Source organism: Mustela erminea, chromosome 11 (assembly GCF_009829155.1).
Source record: "Mustela erminea isolate mMusErm1 chromosome 11, mMusErm1.Pri, whole genome shotgun sequence".
Classification (NCBI taxonomy): domain Eukaryota; kingdom Metazoa; phylum Chordata; class Mammalia; order Carnivora; family Mustelidae; genus Mustela; species Mustela erminea.
The window spans coordinates 36,731,557-36,757,094 of record NC_045624.1 but is presented as its reverse complement, the minus strand read 5'-3'; the positions used below and the strand labels follow the sequence as shown (position 1 = coordinate 36,757,094).

The 25,538-nt window shown below is 37.2% G+C and overlaps 1 protein-coding gene across 4 annotated transcripts in view; it reads left to right on the top strand.

Annotated features, from left to right (window-relative positions):
* Positions 1–25,538, top strand: part of ZNF277 (zinc finger protein 277) — a 104,890-nt gene that overhangs the window by 57,295 nt on the left and 22,057 nt on the right. For 2 of the 4 annotated variants that reach the window (XM_032304746.1, XM_032304749.1), the window contains 3 exons: positions 1,847–2,044; positions 7,525–7,613; positions 7,992–8,074. In XM_032304746.1, the coding sequence (XP_032160637.1) occupies positions 1,847–2,044; positions 7,525–7,613; positions 7,992–8,074 (370 nt within the window). Of the gene's footprint in view, positions 1–1,842; positions 2,045–7,524; positions 7,614–7,991; positions 8,075–25,538 lie in introns of all 4 variants that reach the window. The other 2 variants (XM_032304747.1, XM_032304748.1) reach the window with 1 other exon arrangement.

Below are 25,538 nucleotides of genomic sequence, written 5' to 3'. Positions count from 1 at the left end.
AGGGTTTAAGTTCCTACATAATTTAACCTAAAACTGAGAAACTATAGAACTCCAGAATCCCTTGCTTCCATTGCATAATTTAATAAATGTAATAGTTGATAACATCACTTTTGTTAATAGTGCTTCTTGAAGTGCTTGTATATTTTAAATAGTCTCTCCATTGTCATATATATCCTATTTTCACCTTTTCTGTATTAAATAATTTTATGGAACTAAGATAAAAGTTTAATTTAGCATACTTTAATGTGAGCAGAGTATTTTGAATCATGTATTGAGGACATGTCCTTGAGGACACCCTCTCATCCAGCTCAGTTAAGTGACTCTCCTATCCCCATGCTGGCATAAACCCTATACATTCCGTCTCTATCCTTTCGACTTATTTGTACTGTCAAATAAGTTGCAAGCACTTTAGCCTTAATAATAAGGATCCTGTCATGCAACATTAAGCAGAAAAGACCAGTACTCAGAAGCTACTCAGCTGATTTTTGTGGAGTGAATGAATGCTTACCCAGTGCTAAGGCCTGGTTATCAGTGCACTAGTGACTGTTTCTGTGAATTAGTCAATTAAGAAGCCCTTTAGAAATAAGGCAAAGTAATATAAAAACAAGAAATAAAATTAGTAGTACACTAATTCCAAAGACTTTTTTATGGAATAACTTACTTACTTCCTTACTTTCTTTCCTCCTTTCTCTCTCTTGCAACATTTATTTATTTTAGAGAGGGAGAAGGAAAGAGAGAATTGAGGGGAGGGGCAGAGGAATACGGAGAGACAGTCTTAAGCAGACTGCGCTGAGCACAGAGCCCAACATGGGACTTGATCTTAGGACGCTGAGATCAGGACCTGAGCTGAAAACCAAGTTGGGTGCTTTACTAACTGCGCCACCCGGCACCCTGGAGTAGCTCTCTTTCTTTATGAAGAAGATTCCCTGCCCTTCCTCAGATATTAAATACCTCACCCTGGTTGCCTTGTTAGTTACTACTCAGTACCTTGCATAAGGTGACGGGTGCAGCCTTTTCCCTCTGGAAGACTGAAGAGGGCTCCTGACACAACTGGCTGTGGTTTGAGTCCTGAATTCAGAACTACAGACCTTACACAGTTCTACTCTTAAAGATACTATAGATGATGTTAGGAAAATGAATAGTATCAGCAGGAAAAATGTTTACTATGTATGTCTAGTAAGTCAGCATTCATCTCTTTGTTCACAAGAACTTGAGTTATGGTACGTAACTGTGTAACAAAGCAAATGGTAGACAAAAGTCAACATCAAAAATTGCCACCTGGGCCACCCAGCACATGCTGTGTCAACCCAATATGAGAGCTATCTTCTTTGCACTTGACAAGTAATCAGAAACAGGAAAGAGTTTGCAGCTGCAACAGGAAGCAGATTAAAAGACTGGCTTGGTATCATTTGGAGACTCAGTATATACCGTTTACTTACCATAATGTGATGACTATCAGCCATAGGTCACAGTCGAGCCATAGAACCTTAACACAGCATTTTGCAGCGGTCCCCCTGCAAGTACCCCCGGAATTGCTGCCATTGGACAGTGTCCAAGAATGCTTGAACAGCTGCTCTGACAAATGGGTTTTTCCCCCATTCAAGCCTGCAAATGGGGAGCTTGAGCTTGCTTTGCAACACTCCCTGCTTCTAGGTTGCAGAATCCATTTAAAAGGATAATAAAGTATCCTGTACTCTGTGTATTTTTCATTTTGGAAAGACGTAAATATCTTTAGGATCCTTTTAATGCAGAAGGTGAGAAATGATCCTGAAGAGTTGATTTCAGCTTTTCTCTTTTTTTTTTTTTCTTTTCGCTTTTGTTTTTTCTTTTTCTCTCTCCCAGACAGTAAGGATTGTATCCTGGAGCCGCTTTCCCTGCCAGAAAGTCCAGGTGGCATCACCGCTTTAGAAGGTTCTCCATCTGTGCCTTGTATTTTCTGTGAAGAACATTTTCCTATGGATGAACAAGACAAACTTCTGAAGCACATGATTATTGAACATAAGATGGTCATAGCTGACGTCAAGTTGGTTGCTGATTTCCAAAGGTAAATTTTGCATTGTCCCTAAAAGAATTAAATTCAGTATTCCATAAAGGAAAAACATAGCTTAAAGATAAGTTTATATATAAAAATATTCCTATGCAAATATAAACATTCATATTATTTTTCAAAAATTGTTGGGAAAACAGAGACATTTGGTTGGAGCCTGTTAGGCCAAAAGAGTAAAGAGTTACTCAACAAACCAAAGTGGTATAAGCTAGATTGCTGTTGAGGTCAGTGAATGAGGTACTGAGGGGAAGAAGATGAAGAGGATGAAGAGCAGAGACATAGAGGTTAGTGGTTGAGGAAATGCCAACCGTGGGCATAGCCAGGACCCAAAGTGAGCTAACCTCCAGTTTATGAGCAGCTGACTTAGAATATCCATACCAATAGACAGGTAATATAAGCAGTTATTCATTGTTTTCTAATTCCTAATTCCTAGAAGTGATTGTCCAAGAGAAATGCAGTTATGTTCATGTTGTTATTAGTTGACACTTGGAAGCATTTTTCATATGCACATTATCATGGTAATTAACTGGTTTTGTACAATTACTAAAAGCATACATTTTGGTATATCTGGCCAAGACCCACTTCTAGATATTCTGCCCTGATTTCCGTACAAAACATTGAAGTAGCCCTGATGTTGTAATATCTCTGCATTTAAACTATGTATCTGCCAGACCGCATTATTCCTAGCAAGCAATTCCTTTCTTATGATGGGTCCTGCAAAGCAGCAAGCTATATTACTAAGATTGAACTGTGAAACCAGTCAGGCCTAGAGTTGAGTGAAGACTTGGTGACTTCCTGACCATGTAACTTCTAACAGACTACTTCAACCACTCTAAGCAGCAACTTCCTCAGCAGTGAAAGGGTATAACACCAACTGTCTTAAGATTGTTGAGCATTAGGTAAACCAGGACATGTATAGGACCGGCCAGTGCCTTGGACATCTTTTATATCCACCAGATGGTAGCCAAAAATTTCATTATATTTTGATTACAAAAGATATATATTTGAAATCTTAGTTTTCCACAACTACAGCTTGAATTTTCTATGGGTATTATGCTGGTCTGAAAACACAATTATTATATATCAAATATAACTTTTGAGAAAATTTAATTTAGGATCCTAAATACTCTAAACTTTGAGAATGAGTTTGTTTTTAAGTTGAAATAGTTGGGAAGCCCACAGGAGTAATATTATTCTCTAACCCTTCATCTTCTTCTCAACTGCCTAGCACCAATACAGAATGTCTGTTGAGTGCTTTCTGTATTATTATGACCCCTCATATCCACTCAGCATTGGGCTTTTTTAGATGTTGGTGTTGTCTGGTCAGGAAGCAGAAAGAGAATAGTGAAGGAGAGTTATGAATGAGATATGCTACCAACTAGTAGAATAAACTAATTACTACATAATTTCAGAGGAAGTACTTCATACTTCTCATTCCCATTCCTTAATCTTTATTTTGAGTTAAAATATTTGTGTTTTTATATATATGTATGTGTGTGTATGTGAGTATTTTGGGAGTATTCTCATATATGATTTCTAGTTGTATGTTGTCAGGTCTGTTGGATTTGTTTTGGATACTTTTTAAGTTAAAGATCTTCAGATTCTTACCAAATAACCATTGACAGGACTATCACATGAGCTATTCTTTGATAAGTTGTATATCTCAGCTTTTCTTTGATGTAAATCTATTCTCTTACCCCACTTTATTATGTAAATGCAAATTCTTCCTCAGGAATTGGAGAAAAATATGATGACCTACCAGTGATAACTGGAGATTTATCTTTCTTCCAAAATCTGTGAGGAATATCTAAATTTCAGTTTATATTTTTCCCTTTGTGTGATGTATAATAGCTAAGTAGCTGTATTTGTACAAACCTTTCTTTTTTATCATTGATATTAATCTCATCTGTATATGGGCAGAAAAACCAAATTATTTACTAGGTCTCAGACTTAGGAGTCAATAATGTTGAAATCAGTCACCCTCTAAATATAGTTATGCAGTAAAATAGATGCTTTAATTAAAAAGCAAAAGATACTTAGCTGATATATGTATATATACATATGTATACACTTTCTAAATAAAGTATGTGGTTAACATGTAATTTTAAATTTGGAAACCTGGCTTTTCCTTGTCAACTGTCCTCCCAGTAAGCTTCACTTTGGTGGTTACTTCAAATTGACCAAGAATGTATGTGAATAAACTTTTGCTTTTAAATACTTTTGAATAAAAAAAAAAAAGAAAAAAGAAATGCTTTTGGATATATACAGTCTCCTTTAGATAATACCCTCCTACTATTTAGGAAAACTAAAAATTCCTCTCCAAAACAATACAAACATTAACTACTTGTGAGAGTTAAGTTGGAATCTTCTCAACCTTATATGACTTTTTCCTAATGTCGGAAAAGTTTCAGGGGTGGGTATGCCAGAAGAGAGATCCCAATGGACATATGTGTATATGTATAGATTTACATGTATCTGTGTGTGTGTATATATATATATGTATGTGTACACATATAGCTTCTCAGAGAGGAATTGTTTCTTTGGAGTACAATAAGTAATAAAGATGATAAATAATAGGTGAGATACTTACCTTGTTCTTTATAGGAAAGAAACTATAAATTTTCATGTTAAATATATTTAACATTTTATTGGAAAAAAGTTAACAGTAAAACTTTCTCAGAATAAAACAAAAATAGAAATCTTTCCTTTGAGCCATTTAACATAGTTGTTTACACTGAACCATTTACAAGCTTTATACAGTAAATAAAATTTTTCCAGAAGATAAATGGTAACTTCTTAATTCTTGCCCCTTTCTATATTAAGTTCCAGTCATTCAGTACTACTTAATTAACAACCATATCTCAAATCTTTATGCCCCTGTCAGAAAGTACACCAGTTACAGTCAGGTTAGGCAGGCAGGACTACTAGAAGGATTTTTTTGGGAAACAATTCAATGAAACATGATTGAAATTCTTTCAAAAGAAAAAAGTATTTGCTGATGACCTAATAATTACTCTTATGGCTTTTTAATGAAGTATAAAATGCTTTGATAACTGTCCTCTAAATAAAGAATTCATATCACATGTCATTTCTTGGCTGCCTTTAAATATTGAATGATTGCAACTATAGCTTTAAATACACTAGAGAAGTAAGAAAACCTGAAGAAGAGACACACTAAGTGTTCCCCTAACACTGAATATCCCCCAGATGGCCTCACTGGAGTAGTAATTGAGGTGAGGAACCTCTCCACGGTGTATTGTAGCGGTAGCCATGATGAAAATTCTGTATCCAACTTGACTGTCCTGGTTTTTGTTTAAGTCCATTATCTTAGCACCCAGTTCTGCTGTATGAATTTGATTAGTCAGAAAATAGATGGCTATGTAGTATGGTTTGGAAGAACAATCCATCTTCTATTCCTGGCATCTCTAATAGAGATTCTTCTGTGTTCTTCATCCCTGGTACCAATTTACAATAGAAAAATGCTGAGGGGAAAATAAGGAGAGTGGCTGGGAGTATCATTTTTATGTTGTCTTCTCTTTCCTTTTATTTCCCCCTTTTTCTCTCTCCTCTGGTTTGGTGGTAAATTGTGGGGAATGATAAGAGAATAAGAGTAGCTGGTTTTTGTTTTTTGTTTTTTTTTTAAGATTTTATTTATTTATTTGACAGAGAGAGATCACAAGTAGGCAGAGAGGCAGGCAGAGAGAGAGAGGAAGCAGGCTCCCCACTGAGCAGAGAGTCCGATGCGGGGCTCTATCCCAGGACCCTGAGATCATGACCTGAGCCGAAGGCAGCAGCTTAACCCACTGAGCCACCCAGGCGCCCAGAGTAGCCGTTTAAGATATTAAGTGAACAGTGCAGTCTGCCCTCGGTGACCAGAGAAGAATGTTTCCGCCTTTTGTAGGTACTTTTCATCTTTTCATCCCCATTGATGGCTCCAATACACACTTGCCTTCTGCATCTGACACTTGTAGTGTGGAAGCCAACAGCTCACCATAGTTAGGGTGAGGTTATGGTTTGAGGGTGAGCTGGAACCTCAGATATGTCATTTTTAGATCTCTTAAAATAAGGTCTTGCACCATCTATAAGGAAAGAGTTCTCCCCTTATTTAACCATCCAGGTCAACAGTATGGTTGTACATGAGAAGGAAGAACTAAAACATGGTTCTATTTTCATATGTTACTCTTTTACTTCTTTTCCTTATATGTTCTAAACTCAGCCTTGTCATCTGTTTATATTTTTCTGTGTCACAGTTCTCTCTTTCTCTCAGACCTCTCCCCAAGCACTTTTTTTTTCTTTTTTTTAAAATACATGAACCCCTTTCTGTAGAGCACCATGGGGCTAGGACATTAATGTTAAGAAAAAGGGAAAGAAGAATTAAAAGGAGACAAAATAGTGAGAGTTGAGGGCTCCTAAGAGAAACTTACAGGAATCTTTAAATGCTCTTCTACCTCTTAAAAATATTTCTTGTTAACCTACTATGTACAAAACACTGCTGGTTGCTCTACCAAGCCATTTAAAATGTCCAAATTTTTACTGTCTGTTACTAAATCGATTTCAATAAGTCCTATCCCCTTCAGGGGGTTTTCTTTCTCTAACTCTAAGTTTTTTTGGTTGTTCTTTGTTGTTGTTGTTGTTGTTGTTGTTCTTTATGTATCAACCATATAGCCTGATAAACGGTGAGCTATAAAGTCAACCTTTCCATGTCTCTTCTCCCCATGAAGGAGGCTACCTTCTTGTCTTGGTACCATTTGATAAATGAGATTGCAGTTGCCAATATAAATCTTGTTAGATAAACAGGAAGATGAACAGGTCATTGAATCCTGTCATCTTACTCCTCCTTTCATCAGACAGTGCAGGTCCGAGTGTTAGGCTATCCTTTAAAATTTATACACGGTCCTGCTTCTAACTCCACTCATTAGATATAATTGTAAGCTTGGCTATTTTTCAAAAAATCTGCCTCATTTCAGCCACAGAGTGCACATACAAAATTTTTCTATCTTGTCATATAGGTATTGAATTTAGACTGACATCTCATTGCATTTTTTTTTTTTTGCCTTCAGTTCTTTTTATGGGTAAGATAACCCCCCACTTTTCAATTTATTGGAAAATGTGTGATAAAGCCTATTTAATCATTGTTGCATTTTAAATTCACATAAACTTAGATGTGATTTCAGAAAAACTTCATTATCAACTAAGAATAATTCATTTTAACTTCCCCATATGTCTGTTTATTGAATTTGGGGATAGTAAAGTTTAATCATGTCCACGCCTTTACAGAGTAATTTCATTTCATTAAATATTTATTTCATATTTCTACAGTGCTCTACTGCATTTCCACTTATAAATTTTCTAGCAGTTCTCAGTCAACATTTGATTTATTGTTTTGGGATAATTAAATGGTCTTATAAAACCTTATCACTCTATAGTAAGTAGAATATTGGGTCTTCTTACTATCCTTTGTTTTTGATTATTCTAAGGTACATTTTATATTGGAGGAAAAGGTTCACTGAACAGCCCATTACAGATTTTTGTAGTGTGATAAGAATCAATTCCACAGCTCCACTTGGTAAGTATACATCTTGGCTACCATTATTTTCCCTACAATCCAAAAATCCAAAGAAATAACCTTACTTCCTTAAATTAGATTTCTCTCACTTTCGTGGTAGCTAACATTAAATTGCTCTCTTTATGTTGCCTAACTTCAGTATGGCTAAGCAGAACTATATGCCAGAAGAGAGATCCCAATGGACATACATATATGTATGTTTTTTAAAGGAATAAATCCTTCTGGAGAAAAAATGATAAATACCATTTCTTATTTATTGTCCTCCCATCCAAGTACTAACCAGGCCCGACCCTGCTTAGCTTCCAAGATCAGAAGAGATCGGGCGGGTTCAGGGTGGTAGGGCCATAGACCTTATTTATTCTCCTAATCTCTCAACAGAAGAACAAGACAATTACTTTTTGTTATGTGACGTTTTACCAGAAGATCGACTACTTAGAGAAGAACTTCAGAAAGAGAGACTGGTAAGAATGGTTTTAGAGGATGAACAGTGTTTTGGAAATACATGTAAAATCACTTTTGTTCTTTTTTGTTTGTTTTCACTTTTTACAGTGAAGAGGAGAAAACTTTCAAACATACACAACTTTCAAACATACACAAAAGAGGTAATACATAAAGATCTTAAAACAGAAGATAAGTATACACTTGATTGAAGATTAAAGCTTTCATGTTAAAAATGCAGTGAGAATTTTTTACTTTGTTTGGCTTCCTGGATTATCTCTAAAATAACAACAAAGCTTACACATTTTAGTGTAATTTTAGCTGCCTGGCACATGCTAGGGTTCAGCAGTCGTGGAAAAATGCCCTCAGCTAAAATTGAGTTGAATTAATTAACTTTTTTTTTCTCCTCTTCACTGGAATGTGCTATGCACTTCTTTTATACCCCTTTATGAATTAAGCATATGGTTTGTTCATAGTAGCCTTTCTCATTTTCAGCTTTAATCATAAGCAAGCTAATTTGAAACTCTCAGCATTTTTGGTCTTTAAAAAGGGTGACAACATATACAAGTATGAACATTTTTATTTTCTTAATAAGTTGAACAGAAATTTGTTCTTTTTTTAAAGTTAATAATTTTATTTAAAAATATACAGTTTTCCATTATTTGTGATTTAACCTCAACTATTACTTGAAAATGACTTATTCCTCCTTTAGTGGTTACCTTTAAATATTCCTTATGTCTTTGGATTTGGCTAAATAATGTTATGACAGAGAGCTGTGATTTCATTGTTTTCTGCTAAATTCTCAAGACATGGAAAAAGAAAATAATCCATCAGTGTCATAGGATTTAAGGAAGCCTCCTGAAGCACTTATATTTTGTAAACACTCCAAATGATTATTTCTCACACAGGGACGAGAATGTTGATTTATATGTCAAAAAAGTTGTGCTTTTACTATGGCAACAAACGCAGTAAAGAAACGGGACTTCTAAAGTCTTTCTTCTTTCTCTATTGTAGTGTCTTAAGCAATCTACAAAACACGGATGAATTTGCAGTCTTTTGGAGGGGGAGGTTATTTGCTTGTACTTACTCATAATTTTTTATTGCTTTGGGTTTTCTCACTGTTGCTCACAGTGGCCTTAATCAAGAATGATCAAACTGACATAATCCTAGTGCCCCAAGGATTTCTTTATATCAAACCCTACTACTTCAGCCATTGCTATTACTCTATACACAGAATCTTTACTGTATGTCAGCAGATAGATACAGTCCCAGAAATATTACATCTCTAAAATTTAGGTGATCTTTTAAGATTCTGACACCCATTTCAGCATGTTTGTTTTCTTTTTCCCCAAACCACTGGCAGTTCTCCCAACACCAGCTGCGTGTCCTACAGTTCAACCCAATTCTGACACTATCTGCCCAGAGATAGTACCCAGTTCCACAGACTGAGGGCTCAGTCCCACAAAACTGCCCTACCGTTTGGATGACAATTGCAAGTCCAGGTTGCTACCTGTGCTTCTGACCCATGGACTGTAAATCAAAGGTTTCCGTGACCCCCACCCCCTTGGGTTTCATTAATTTGCCAGAGCAGCTCACTCTAGGAAACCAGTTTACTAACAACATTACCAGTTTACTACAAAGGATATCAAAAGAATATGTATGAATCAATAGCAGATGCAGAGATACATACATGGGATGAGATCCCAAGCAAAGGAGCTTCTGTCCCTGTAGAGTTTGGGACCCGGCAAGACAGCACATGGAGGCGTTCTGGTTCATCAACCTGGAAGCTCTCCAGACCTTGTCCTTTTGGGATTTTTGTGGAGGCTTCATTACTGAGACATGACTGATTAATTCATTGGCCTTTGGTAACTGAACACTGTCAGTCTCTGTCCTCTGTCCTAGGTAGGAAGGGGGTTGCTGAAAATTATAACCCTCTAATCACACAGTTGGCTCCACTGGCAGCATCCCTCGCATCCTTAGGTTACTTGTGTGCTTTCCAAAAGTCACTCATTAACATATCAAAAAACACTTTTTATAGCTCTGAACACTTAGGACTTTAGGAGCTATGTGCAAGGACAAAGACCAAATGTGGGTTTCTTTTTTTTTTTTAATTAATTTATTTATTCATTTATTTATTTTACAGAGAGAGATCACAAATAGACAGAGAGGCAGGCAGAGAGAGAGAGGGAAGCAGGCTCCCTGCCGAGCAGAGAGCCCAATGTGGGACTTGATCCCAGGACCCTGAGATCATGACCTAAGTCGAAGGCAGTGGCTTAACCCACTGAGCCACCCAGGCACCCCAAATGTGTATTTCTTATTAAATCACATCATACCTTCTTACTAACTTTATATCTGACAAAGTGATAGATTTGATGAAAGTGAGTATTATGGCAGCTAAACAAAATGTGAAATATATATGTATATATTCTTGAATTCCTGCTTAACTAGATAATCATACAAAGGAAAAAATGCAAGGCATGGCTCCTGTGATAGAAGAGCATATAGACTCTAGAGGAAAAAGGCAAATATGTGTTCTTGTCTCAGTACTGGAGATTATAGAATATCTTGTAGGGTTTGTGAAGATGAAGTAGATATTGCTTGTAATATACTTAGAACAGTATCTGCCACATAGAAAGCACTCAATAAAGGTTGCGAATAACAATGATAATACTGTATCCTAACAGTGAAATGGATTTGGGCAATTGGAGAGTTGTGAAAATGAGAGGGAAAAATGCATGTGGATCTAAGTATTCAAGATGTCAGGAAAGTTGATTAAATCCAGTCTGGCTAAGGTAGAAAGATTTTTGGAGAAGGAGTAGGAGAAGGATTTAGAGAGATGAGATGGAGCTAAGTTGTGGAACATTGACTTTTTAGTGATAAAGATCTATCGATGTCTCCCTATTGTCTATGGGAGTGAAGTGGAGAAAAGATGATAAATATAGCTGTGTAAAAATCCACTTAACGCTGACAACTCTGGCAAAGAGCAGAGCAACGTGAAGACATGGAAAGAAGCTAGCAGTTACTAAGAGCCACCCATATGCCATTCCTTGTCTTAGGTCCTTGCTTCACATCAGCCCTCTGAAGTAGCTATTTAAATGCTGTTCTCTTCATGAGGAAACTCTGTCCTAGAAAGACTCTTTTGCCCAGGACCACATAGTGAACAAGAAGCAAGATGGGGCTTTAAACCAAATGTGTGCCTTTTATAAGAGTGCCGTGCCAGTCTAGTAGTAAGTACTTAGCTTCCTGTATGCCTTACTCTTATTCTAGACTCTGGGAATTGCTCTGTTTTGGATGCTCAGCGTTTGACACATCTGTATAGGGAAGGGATTCAGGTTAGGACTGGAATTTAGGGAAAACAGGAGATTTACAATAGGCTGCTGCTGGGAATCATGGCGAGAGGATCAAACAAGGAAAGATTTGCCAAATAGCAGGAAGACAGGTTGAATTTGCAGTCAAGCATTTCATCACAGTTTTATGCTCTAAACTATGGAAGCATGAAGTTGGTGTGGGTGATGTTCATTTGCATTGATGACAAGATATCTCTCTTTTATGTATAATGAGCTCTACATTATCAGTAACAGGCATTTCCGGAAAGAAGTCCAAACAATCAAATGAAACAATTCTGAGCAAAAGCAATAGTATACCTTTTATCTTTCATCAAGGACAAAAACTTTTTCAGCCACTTTCAAGAATATGAATTGGTGTACCATTCCTGAAAGGTGCTTTGTCATCATGTATTGGAACTTGGGAAGAGATTTATGCCCTTGGTCCTTGGTCCTTATTCTCCCTCTAAGAACTCACAGGAGGGGAATCATAGACCCAGAGGGTTAAGTCACCCACTCTGCCACAGCTTGGTAGTTTTTTTCTTATTTGCCATTGTATTTTATCAAAGAATTTCTCTTCATCAGAGTTTCAATCTAGCTTCTGAAAAATGTAATTTAAACCAATTAAGTTACATTATGATACTGGATATATAATGTAATCCATGTTTAAGTGAACTCAGTTCAAGTCCATGAGGGAGGGATGCTCAAACTGGAGAACTCACGTGGCATTTGTTCTCCTGATTTACATTAATGGTAACTCACATATGGATTATATTCTTTGATATTTCCTATCTCATTTGAAACTCTCAATAAAGCATTTAGTTAAATACTTCTGTATGATTTGAGTTCAAATTGACTTTGCCACGTCTTTAAATGTTCTTAAGTAGTACTCAATATATGCTAAGTTCATGTTGGTATTTCCCCCATTTTTTAAAAAATTCCTATTTCTATGTGAGTAGTTGGACAATATAGAGTCTAAAGAATTCAGTTCAGGTTACCATAGCAGATTTAAGGCTAGAACCATATTTCTTTTTCCATTTTCTTGTAGACCTCACTGGTTCCTTGTGACATTTGTGAGATTTGTGTGTGTTCCCAGTTTTCTTTTTGAAAAGCTTGATTCCTACTTAACACTTCTTTGATTTTTTTTATTTGTGCTCAGAAAGGAACTGCAGATTAGGAAAGATTCTCGAGAGTTTAATAGTTTGTATGCCTTCTTTTCTTTAGCTTTCTTCTTTAAAATGTTCCCTTGGGTACTTCGGTGGTTCAGTCGGGTAAGGACTAGTTTTTGCTTGGGTCATGATCTCAGGACCCGCATCAGGCTCCACGCTCAGGGACTCTCTCTCTCTCCCTCTGTCCCTTCCCACCCACCCCCCAACTCCCCACGCTCAAAGGAAAGAAAATCTTTCTAAAAAGAAATAAAAATGGGGGTGCTTGGGTGACTTAGGTCATGCCTTTGTCCTTTGGCTCAGGGGATCATGATCCCAGGGTCCTGGGATTGAGTCCCACATCAGGCTCCCAGCTCAGCAGAGTGTCTGCTTCTCCCTCTCAGTCTGTCGCTCCCCCTGTCGCACACACATACTCTCTCTCTCTCAAATAAATAAAATCTTTTTAAAAATAATTGTTGAAATAAACAAACAAACAAACATGTTTCCTTGATCTCATCATTCTGCCTTAATATCCTCCAGTGGCCCTTTAGCCCCTTTTTTCTTCAATGGGTATGTATAAGTTTCTTAAGGTCATTCCCCCATCTAGACTGTGCACTCATGTCATAACTATTACCGCTACACTGAAGGCTCAAATATTGGTGCTGGTGCAGAGTAGGCAGTCAGAATAAATACCTGTTGATTGAGTTCATCTACAGCTTTCATCTTGGTTTACCTCTAAACCCCAAATCTAGGGCGCCTGGGTGGCTTGCTCAGTTGGTTGAACGACTGCCTTCGGCTCAGGTCATGATCCCGGACTTCCAGGATCGAGTCCCGCATTGGGCTCCCAGCTCCTTGGGGAGTCTGCTTCTCCCTCTGACCTTCTCCTCTCTCATGCTCTCTCTCACTCATTCTCTCTAAAGTAAATAAATAAAATCTTTAAAAATTTTTAAAAAATTAAAAGAAAATTTTAAACCCCAAATCTAACTCTCCTTCCTTATACTAAACGTCTCCATATGGATTTCCAGTCAACACCTTAAGTTGAATGTGCCTAAAACGGAACTTATTTCTTTCTCTACTGAAATTTGTGATTTGCCTGTTTGCTTATGTAATGATACCACCATTCTTCTGGTCACTCAATTTGGAGATTTCTAGGGTTATCTTTAACTCCTGTCAGTTCCGCTTCTGAATCCCATTTTCATACTTTTCTTTGTAATCTTCATAACTTTTATCTTACCTTGCCTGTGGACTCACCTCTCCAATCAATTGACATTGCCTCCAGAATTTTAATATTAATATAATTTAATATTTTAATATTAAAACATATAGCAGATAATTTTATTCTGCCAAAACCTGCAGTGTTCTTTATCATCTACATATTCTTAAGATTTTATGAGCTAAGCCTGCATTTCTGGTGTCTTTTATCTTTCAGTTACTCAGTGTTCAGTTTATTTAATAAATATTTATCTTGTACCAGTGTTCTAAATGCTGTTGTTCTAGCAGTGGATGAAATGGGCCATACTTCCTGCCCTTGTAGAGAATGCAGTCTGGTGAAAACACTACTTGTCTCACATTTACTCAAATGTGTTAGGTACTTTCAGGACTCTGTTTCATCAACCAGGAATGCCACCCCACCATTCCACCTATATAAATAAAATACCCCTCAAGATATTGCTTAAATGCCACATTTGCCAAAAAAGCTTCCAGATGCCACCTATAAGAATTAATAACGTCTTCAGAGTTCTCTTAATACACGATTTTATTTGGCTTTTCAATTATTGTTATTCAGAAATCTATCTTCATTGTTGGAATAAATGCCTCTTAAGGATTGCCCTGTTTACTTTGTATCTTCCCTGAACCTTCTTCATAAAGGTTTAACTTGAATTTTAATCCTCAAGTATTGGTGAGGTGGGTCAATAAAACTGTATAGTCAGATCTCCCTGATTTTTTTTTAGATCTCCCTGATTGTTAAAAGAGATATAAGATAGCAAGGCAGACATCTTTAATCACTGGTTACACCTTAGTATTAAAAAGCACTAGTTTTTCAGTTGGCCCATGGGAAAAGATGTGGCATTCATAAGCTCTCAGTATATAATTTCAATTAAATTGGGATAAGAAGAGATATCCATTTAACTGCCTAGAAGTTTCTCTTTTTTAAAAAATCACTATCGTATCACCTTAAGCAGTCATTCATGACAACTGTAAATATTTTATGACAATTTTAAATTTTTTTTTTTTAAATGTTTGATTTTAACGCTACTTTATATATTCCACCTCCCCCACACACACAATCAAAACAACAACAAAATGAAATTGTGGTTCTCCTACTAAGATTTTTTTTCTTCCTGGCACATTTCTTTATATATTTTAGAGATTTTTAGTAAAAGATTAAATTATTTTCTATTAGTGTCTTCAAAGCAAAAAAGTCAGTTTACATGTATACCTTTCTGGCATAATTCCTATCCTTGTAGCATACTCCTTCTGATTGCATCTAGAACAACTTTCCCAAACATAATATGATATTTCCCATTGAACTTTAACATTGTTAACAACCAACAGAGATCAAGTTAGCTAAAATGACCACTGAGCAATTTTAGCCTTCAGATTAATGTTTCTATTTAGCAAATAAGTATAAACCCTGTCTGAAATTATACTAAACTCAATCCTAAAGTTTACCACTCTGAACTCCTTTAACAGAACTTAAAAATTTACATACCATTTTTCATACATATTGGCTCTATGAAACCAGTAAGACAATTAAATTATTTCTGTTTAAATGGAAAAAACAAGGTCAAGATTGTTAGGAGAAGTGTTCAAGGTCACAGTTATATACTATATAAAATAATAAGGGAAGCATTCCAGACTCCTGCTATTTCCCAAACCCAGTGCACCATGCTTTTTTCCAGTTGTACCAAGATCCTTTATTTAGTTTGATCTTACTTTTTTTTTTTTTAATATTTTATTTATTTGATAGACAGCGATCACAGGTAGGCAGAGAGGCAGGCAGAGAGGGAGAGAGGAGGAAGGAGGCTCCCTGCTGAGCAGAGAGCCCGATGCGGGGCTCGATCCCAGGACCCTCAGATCATGACCCGAGCTGAAGGCAGAGGCTTTAACCCACTGAGCCACCCCACTGCCCCTGATCTTACTTCTGTAAGCAAAAGAGACATTTTCTAAATTGACCTTTGTTGTAATGAATAAAAATGGATAAGTGGGAACATAGATATGTATGTAAATAAGTAATAGTGTTTTGTATCTACTGCTAAGATTTTTTTTAAGAAAATCTAATTTCGGACGCCTGGGTGGCTCAGTGGGTTAAGCCTCTGCCTTCGGTTCAGGTCATGATCTCAGGGTCCTGGGATCAAGTCCCACATCAGGCTCTCTACTCAGCAGGGAGCCTATTTCCCCTCTCTCTCTGCCTGCCGCTCTGTCTACTTGTGATCTCTCTCTGTGTGTCAGATAAATAAATGAAATCTAAAAAACAAATCCCATTTCTTAGTTTATTATCTTAAGTCAGTGGTAGGTAGTAAATTCTTAATTCTTTGGACCTAAACTGCTTACATTTTCTTTTAAAACTTGAAGATAATATGTTTTCAGAGTTTTCCCTATTGTTAAAGAAACATAAAGGTGTATCTGACCTTGAGTTTATCCAAGAAAATGCTTCCTCAGGGAAGTTATACTGTACTGAGCCATGCCCTTGGTGCTCTCTCCTCTTCCAGTATAAGAGGGGGGCATTTTGCAGTCTCCTGTAGGCACTTTTCCATTATTAAAATCCTCCTCTTCTTGCCTACGCTAGATTCCCTCATATCTTCGGTACAAATGAAAATTAGACTTTTCTAATTGGCATGTGTTTAATTCTTACAGTTCTTTTTCTTCTGTCCTTCTGCTTTTCTTTTTTTTTTCAGTGTAATGGTCTGTTCCCTGTTAATGGTTACTTTTATGTAATTTTTTTCTCTACTAGTTAATTCTGTCTCTTGTCTCTTCCTTTCCCTTCAAAAAGCCACCTCATTGCGACTCCAAGAAGAAGAAAAATGCTTTCTGTCCTATGTAGCAAGCAGATGGTTGTTTCTGTTATCATTGCTGTTTCAGAAGGGGTGGGAGGTGCTGATGTCTTTTAAGAAGGTGGAATATTAGTCACATCAAACCTCGTGGATTTGTGGGAGTATATCATAAACCAGTTAAGAAATTTCTTTCTGGCTTTTTTGTTTTACTGTCTTGCTTTAGCCATTGACATGTCTTTTCTCATTAGTTTATTAAGATCCTTGATGTTATTGTCAAAGTTAACTTCCTATCAGCTCTCATAAAATGTTGATTTATCTTAAGAAATGGTACTGTGTCATTGATAATCCTTGCATTAATACAGTTATTCCTGCCTCTACTGTGGATCTGTGTTTTTGTTTAAGCACACTAAGTATATTGTATGGGTATATCACGAACATGAACTCAAAATGCCCAAGTCATCAGATTCCGGCAGACAGGTTAGTCTTTCCTGGGGCTACCTAGGACTTTTAGACACTTAAAAAGGAATTCTTTGGTGAGTACATAGATTTTTACTTAACCCCTGCTCAGAGGGCTTCTAAAATATTTAAGTAAGTTGCCGGCAAGTTCTGTTCTGAATGTGGTTGAAACTACGTCAGTATCTTTACACAAAATTAATTCATTTCCATTTTACTTTGTTAATCAGACTTGCTCTCCATTCCTTAAATTGGTGGAAGTTCATTGAGCTTTCTTTAATTTCCTCATATTGAGTTTTTACATTAGAGAAAGGAAGTGATAAGCTTTCACCATAACTCTGAGTGAGATCAAAATGAAAATACCATGCTTACTATAAGAAGATATGAGAAATGGCAGAAAGAACAAGAGAGGATGGTGTTATTTTTTATCCTTCCTGACTTTGAAACGATTTGAAGACCATTTCAATAGTTTATATAATGTTCACTCTTTCATTTTCATATAACTCCAGTAAATGAAATTTTCCAATACTTTCAAATTTATTTAGAATAAAAATCCAGAGCTCTTACCAGGATCCCAAAGGGTCTGGTGCCTGTTTCTCTCCCCAACTTTGGTCACCATATCCAGCCACATGGCCATGTCTCTGTCTCCATTCCTTAGACACAAGCTCTTGCCAGCATCACTTGATGTTTGCACCTGCTATTGGCTCTGTTTGGAAGGCTGTTCTCCAAAATCTCATGGATTTTCTGAAGGGGAAGAGAAGAGTTTTTAGAAAAGCTGATATCTGAAGTAAGCCTCTAGAGTGGAGCTGCAGATAAATCAATGCTTTGAAAATGCTTTGGGGAAAAAAAATGCTTTCGGAAGAAAAAGACTTTTTATTTTATTTTATTTTATTTATTTATTTGACAGAGAGAGAGAGAAATCACAAGTAGGCAGAGAAAGAGGAGGAAGCAGGCTCCCCGCTGAGCAGAGGGCCCTATGCGGGGCTCAATCCCAATCCCAGGACCCTGAGATCACGACCTGAGCTGAAGGCAAAGGGTTAACCCACTGAGCCACCCAGGTGCCCCAATAAAGACATTTTAAAGAGTAATTCCAGTGAATGAAGTGACTTAGGAAGAATTGGTTTCTGTAGAGAATTATTAACTTTAGCTATCAGTTACAAAGTAGACATTAAAACCTTAATATTCACTGATCAATTTACAAGAACTTTTTTCTCAGTGAGTGGGAAAGATTTAAATTCTGAATTACAGATTATGACCAAAAAGAAGGTGTAGTTCACAGTGCCCAGTATAATACCAAAACTTCAGTTAACCTTTGGGAAATTTTTGCTGAGTAAATGGCATTTGGTTTAGCCAGCTGGAATGTTCAAGTCACCTGTTTTCACCAAAAAACAATATAAAACCTTCTATGTGTTAATTTCAATTCATTTACTCCTTTGGGACAGTGCGGGTGTGGGGAACAGGAAATACCAAACAAACTTCTGTGGTTTCTTTTTATGACCAAAAATAGGTGAGGTACCATTCTCCAGGACTTGATGTCAGTTTCTCAAAGGAGTGCCAGCCCAGAAGCTCCAGTGCTATCAGAGCTGCAAATGTTCACACTCTTAAAGAGAAAAGGCTGATCAGTGTTCCATCTGTATTAGGGGGCTTTGCCATTTGGTATGCAGTCTGGGTTCTGATACTGTAACCAAGTCTCTTCAAAAGAAAGCTAATACTTTGTGACTCATTTATATCAATAGTACAGACCCTTTTCTGCATCTGACTAACGTACTTTTTAATATTTATTACTTTTCTTTTAAACCTCCATTTTGTTGATGTTTTACTATTTTATTTTTTACCCTGAACTTATATTGATGGCTGAAAACTTAAGTAAATCTGAATTCTAAACTGTTCCAGGATTGATTCTTCTTCAAGGTTTTAACTCTATTAATATTCCTAAATGTTCATGGCACCATCTCTTTTCTTGAGGGGATGATCTTTTGTAACCCCTCATAGAAGTAAAAAATAAATGCACCCTGGATCTTTGCTGTCTCCTTTCCCTGCTGTCATCCCAACAGATTGTGGCCAGACCTACTCCATCTTTTAGAAAGAAAAAACATCCTTTCCATAAATTTCAAATGTCTTTATTATTTTTTTAGTATTTAAATCCTTTACTACCAGAATACATGCCTATAACTTACTTCAATGTTCTAAGAAAAAATGTGTTGTAGAACTTGCTTGGCAAACTGCTGGTTAGGGTCTCCTGAGCCTGTCTTCATATCCAGCTCTTATACCACTGAACACTGTTGTATACTCAGAAAGAACTCAGGAATGATATTTTATTTCTCAGCATTTCTTGCCCTCTCCCTGGCAGCAGAAAACCAATGCTTTGTAGCAATGCAAGGTTTGATCCTTCCTCCAGCAGCTTCTGGCTTTTGCTTTGAATGCTAAAGAAGGGTCCTAGAAATCAAGTGGGTTTTGTGCCTGCTCACTTGTGATGGGCTGTTGTTCATATTTCTTTCCCCTACTGCCAATCTTTCTCCTGAAAACTTAAAGGAAACCTGTAGAAAAGAAAGAGCTGGACTGTTTTGTGGCTAGGGTTCCCAGGGACTTACCCTTTAAAAATTCTGTAAAGTTTAAGCTATTTTCTTTTTTCCTTTTCTCAAAGGGGAAATAATTTGTGTCTCTGTCCCTCCTGAGAGAGATTTATCTCCTTTGGAATTCAGTTTGTCTTGTGTCTTGGGGCTTCAGATTTTTTCTTTTCCTTTAAAAAATAACAGCTTTATTTAGATATCATTCACAGAAATACAATTCACCCTTTTAAAATGTACAATTCAGGGGTGCCTGCCTGGTTCAGTCAGTAGAGCAGGTGACTCTTGGTCTCAGGGTCGTGAGTTCGAACCCCATATTGGGTATAGAGATTACAAATAAATAAACGTAAAAAAAATTAAATGGCACAAATAAATAAACGTAAAAAAAATTAAATGGCGTGCCTGGGTGCTTCAGTCTCTTAGCTGTTGGACTCTTGATTTCTGCTCACGTGGGATCTCAGCACTGCAGGATCGGTCCTCACCTCTGGCTCGGTGCTCAGCAGGGAGTCTACTTGAGATTCGCTCCTTCTCCCTCTCTCTCCTCCCTGCTCCCCCTTCCCCTGCACTCATGCATGCATGCTCTCTCTCTCTAAAATAATAAATAAATCTAAAAACAAAAAAAGTTAAAAATAATAAATTAAAAATAAATAAAATGTACAGTCCTGTGGTTACAGATATATAGATTTTTAGATTTAAAATAAGGAATGATTTTATTTTTCTTTCCTTTTTTTATTTTTCCAACTTTTTCTCATTATAAGGATATTCTCCATGACTTTTTTTTTTTTTTAAGATTTTATTTTTAAGTAATCTCCACACCAGACATGGAACTCAAACCCCAAGATCAATATTCGCATGCTCCTACCTACTGAGTCAACCAGGCTCCCCTCTGTGACTTTATTAATCCTAAGCAGGGTAGCAGAGCAGAACTCCTCCTCCTCCCTCTCCTTTATTTTAATTAATATCTTAGTGATTAAGTGCCACTTTGGGTTAAAGTAGATAGATGCTTTTCCTTTCTCAGAGTTCAAAGAGATATACGTATTTGTCTATTGAAAGGCATGGTCAACTAACTAGTTGTCATAAATAAATTCTAAAACCTATACTTGTTTGGTACTCAATCTTCATCTTTTAACCAAGTTGTCAGCAATAAGTATAATAAATTGCTGTACTTAGTTATCTTGGAATATATTTTGCCAGAAGTTTGTCTTTGTGGAGATGTTAGCAGATTATGTCACTCATTGCTAGGTGTTATTGGGATAATTTTCTCACAATCCCCGACCTACCCATCCAATCAGGACTAGGCAACTGGTGACACCTTACTTAAAATTTAATCCATGCTAAAAATTGTGACCTTGATTAATAAATACAACTTTAGAGACCAGTAGTTGGTGTTGGAACGGTGAAATGGGGATTAAAAATGAATTTTTTTAGGGATTTTTTTGTCTAGTTTGTGGCTGTTCTCTTGAGTCATTTTGGCTAAGCATTAAATGACTTGCATGCAAGGTCCAATCCATGTTTAGGACTCTGCAATTTCTATGACAGTATCAACCTACATGTCTCATTACCTTTTTTTTTTTTTTAAGATTTTATGTATTTATTTATTTGCCAGAGAGAGGGGGAGACCACACACAAGCGGGCAGAGTGGCAGGCAGAGTCAGAGAGAGAAACAGGCTCCCTGCCGAGCAAGGAACCTCATGTGAGACTTGATCCCAGGACCCTGGGATCACAACCTGAGCCGAAGGCCGTGGCTTAACCTACTGAGCCACCCAGGCGTCCCTCCTGATTACCTTTTAAGGCCTGTGGCTCTACATCCAAGTGAGAGCTAGAAAAGCAGCATTCTAGGTGCTTTGCTGAAAAGACAAAATCCAGATTATTACCTTATAAAAACTGCATTCGGGGAACATTGTTTGAGTTGAGTAGTTTTTCTAGATAGTCTTAAACTTTCACCCTCCAGTGAGGAGGAAGCAGGCATCTATATTGTATCCCAACAATCTTCATCCAACCCCTCTGCACATCACTGAGTTCGGAATATGCTTTGGCATGAGAGTAAACTCATTTTGAGGATCATTATGAGAAACAGTCCATGTTGTTTGGTCTATTTATTCTAATATTTTGTCCATTAAATCACATTGTATACTTGTTATCAATAACTTCTAGCTCCCCAGAGCTAAGCCGGACTTCACAAAGCACAGTCTCCCACAAGACTGTCCTTATGTTAACACCAGCCACAAGTGGGGTGGATTTCCAGGGCATCTTCTTGACCAGCTGGCTACAAATTGAGGGGTCCTACTGCCCCACAGCTCTAAGAACTCAGGAAAGCACTGTACTTAGGACTACAGTTTTGTTATAGAAAGAGATATAGATCAGAAGCAACAGGAGAGATACATGGGGGAAGGTCTGGCAAAGTCCTAAGCACAGTTTCCATCATCTCCAGGGATCTGTTGGCACATCTCCTGGCACATCAGTGTGTGACAGTGCAGAGTATTCCCAACTAGGACAGCTTACCTGAGCTTTGGTATCTAGGGTTTTTACCCAAATTTCATTAAGACTGATTGATTGAGTCATTGACCACAGAGTGGAACTCAACCACCACTTCCCTCTTTCTGAGGTAAGGCTGATAGCATGTGGCTCAAAGTCCTGAGCCACTAAGCATGCGGTGGGACTTTCTGGCATAGCAGCCTCCATCCTGAGTTCTCTCATTAACATTAGCTGTCAGGTGCTGTCAGAGGGCTCATCCTGAGAAAGACGGACACTCCAGCCGCTCAAGAAATGTCAAGTGTATAAAGGTTACCTCTGAGGAATAAGGGACAAAATCAGCACAAACCCCTGCTGGCTTGGTTTCCCTTTTCTAAGAAAACTGATAGCCAAATTTGGGGCCCACCCTTAGGTATGAATTTGTGCATATGTAGGCGTGTGATATTTTTATTTTTTAACCTTCAAGTTATGTGCCCATCCTAATTTTTTCTTTCTTTTACTCTCATTTCTATGCCACATTGTTTCATAGCAGCCTGAAATAACTATTGGGCTAAGGCGGAAGTATAAATGAAATAATCCCAAAGACCTCAGAGAAAACCCATTGTCCCGAAAGTAGAAAGCAGGAGGACTAGGAGATCCTGCTGCCTTCCTTTGGAGGCTCCTGGCTGCCGCTCTGACTTTACTAGGGACAACTTTTGTGTTCTCTGTTGAAGGAGCTTAGCTGGGCTCCTAAACGGAGATTGCCTGACAGGTTCTGCTCTGCTACTGCCCCGGGGGCTGGATCGGGAAGGAACCTTCGGAGTGTGCTGTTTGCTCTCCTAGTCACTCATACAGCCATTCAGCTGGAAAGTCTGTTATGAATCTGAAATGTCAGTATCTAGAGAACATTTTGGTATCTATAATTAATAACATCAGCCTTAGTTTTACTTCCTGACTGTAACATAAGCTATCTCCATTGGTTATGTCATTCTAAGCATCAGTTTCTGTTTTCCTGTACACAAATACTTAACTGAATTGAGATTTTTCTAAATTGCTTTTTCCTAAATTGGCTGATTTTGTAACTTTCAGCCTAACTCACATTTCCATTTTCTACCTATATATGTCAATCCCCTCTGACTATTGAGGGCCATCTGCTCTATCTGCTATTTCATTAATGTTTCCTCTGCCTTCAGCTTATGAATAAAGATGAAAGACTCTGCACTGACCCCTTTCCTGCCATTCTTGACATTTTAAACCAATTAGACAAAAATACAGCTTGTTATTATGACTCTTTGCCTAATACATAAGCTGATCTTATATTCTTATAACTGTGGTCTTTATCCAAGCCTATTTTGTAATGAAAATTTTTTCTGATTTCATCAGATAAGTTTGAGAAGTTCAAACATATAACATCTGTGACATTCTCTTCATCCTTCCATTCTGGAAATCTGTGAATAAAATCAACTATGTGTACCCAGCATGGGATTTTTTTTTTTTTTTTTTTTTTAGAAAAATAAAACCACAAAGCTAGTAGGCTTTGATTTGCACATCTTTGTGATGCTTGCTGTGGATTATCTGTTAATATTATACTTTTTTGTTTGAAAGTGAGTTAAAGTATATGCTAGAACTAATCATATACCAAGCTTTACAAAAGAAAAAGGAAAGAAAGAGAAAAGAAAAACTATTTTTTCTTAATTAACCATCTTCTTTCTGCTTATTTCATTTACATAAGACTTCTCTTATTTTAAAATTATCAAGTCTAGGAAGAGCAGAGAATCCAAATAAAGCTAGTCTTTGTTAGACTTGTTGATATGAAAATGAGAAAAGTCTTAAGCAAATAAAATAAACAGAAAGCAGAGGCAGAGCAACAAATGGTTTAAGTAGCTCCCCTTGGAAGAGGGTCTGGAAAGGAGTTCAAAAAGCATTTGTTGGGGGGGGGGCGGGGGAGTGTGTGCCATAGACAAAAGGCAGATCTTAATGGAATGAACTTGGGTAAAAATTAAAGGAGTTGTATGGAACCTGCTAGGGCATCTCTGAGCCTAGAGTACAAGGGCATTCTGGAATCTTCATCTCTTACTATGGTTGTCAGTTGTGCAGATGAACTTAGCTGAGAGTCCTCAGTACCCGCCATCACTGTAGGAGAGAGGTTCCAGAACAGAACAGCCTGGTTTTAGTTACTTGCCATTACAGTGAATTTTCTTATTGTCCAGTCTATCCCATGCTGCTTCAAATATACCAAAGTGTAAATTAGGCTCTCCTAAGAAGAATCAATTTATGTTTCTAATGTTTCCACTCGAGTTTTGCAATTCAGGGTCAGTTGATAAAACTTATATTTGGCCAAAGAAAACCTTAAATGGTGTAGTATCCCTCTGGTTTAGACTCACAAATCTTTTGTGTTTGTGCTGAGCCAAAACCAAGGAGACAACGAAGTTGAGTGAGATTTTTCTTTAGCCAAATTGGGTTATATCATCACAAACTTGAGAAGTACGAGCCAGAATGGTGACTTTTAATGAGCACTGAGTCTTGTGGACTGAAAACAGGAATAGGCAGAGAAAGTACATGTTCGGCCCCAGCCTTACTGTACCAGTAGTGATAGGGTTCTTTATCAAAAGCTTTATTAGGGTTTTTGTTTTTTCTGCTAACGAAGTTGTTGATATAGTGCTTGGAAATGTGTTTTCTTTTTTTTCTTTCTTTCTTTTTTTTTAATTTTAGTCAAGCCAGGCATATTTAGAAAAGTTCAGTTTCCTTTATCAATACCTCTTTTATTTGACTTCTATCCATTTCAGTTTTGCTGCAAGGTTCACTTAAACTCAAAAAGCAATAATTGAGATGGTCTGATACGTCTACCTTAGCTCTTTTATTTCTCTAGCTTTTATCTATCTACTTGCTACCAGCCCGTAAATTTAAAGAGTTTCTTTTATATTTGCTGTATGCCTAAACTGTTGAGCAAGGTCTGTTTATTCTGCAAGTCGGAACTCCAATATATCCCAATGCTGTAACCTCTGGAATGTCCATTCAGCTTCACAGCCCCTGGAAATTCCTCTGTCAGGACTTACAGAGTCCTACTTTGTACATGTACAGCTCGGTATTTGGACAAAGACCAAAAATCCTGGTACAGGTTTCTTGAGCTCCCTCTTTCCAGCCGTCTTCTCTCTAGTACCTTGTCCCACAGAGTGCACTCACTATAGTGTCCTGAACTCCATTCTTTTTTTTCCCCTCCATCCAGTGAGGTAGCTACACCTCATTTGGGTTTCACTTCCCTATATTGCAGTTTGGAAAATACCACCCAGCAAAAAACAGGCAGTGTATTATTTTCTTCTTTCATAGATCGCAGCCCTGCACTGTCCATTATCCAGTGTCTGAAAACAGATAAAATAGATGAAGCAAGTTATTTTATAGTAGTTTACAGGGGAAGGATAAGTGTGATATTCATTATTCTATCACAGATAGAACCAGTTCATGGAATTGATTTTTATCATGGTAACTTTTTAATTTTTTTTTCTTCAAATGGATTAGTATTTCTAGATGTTTGGTGATACATTTCCAGAAATGC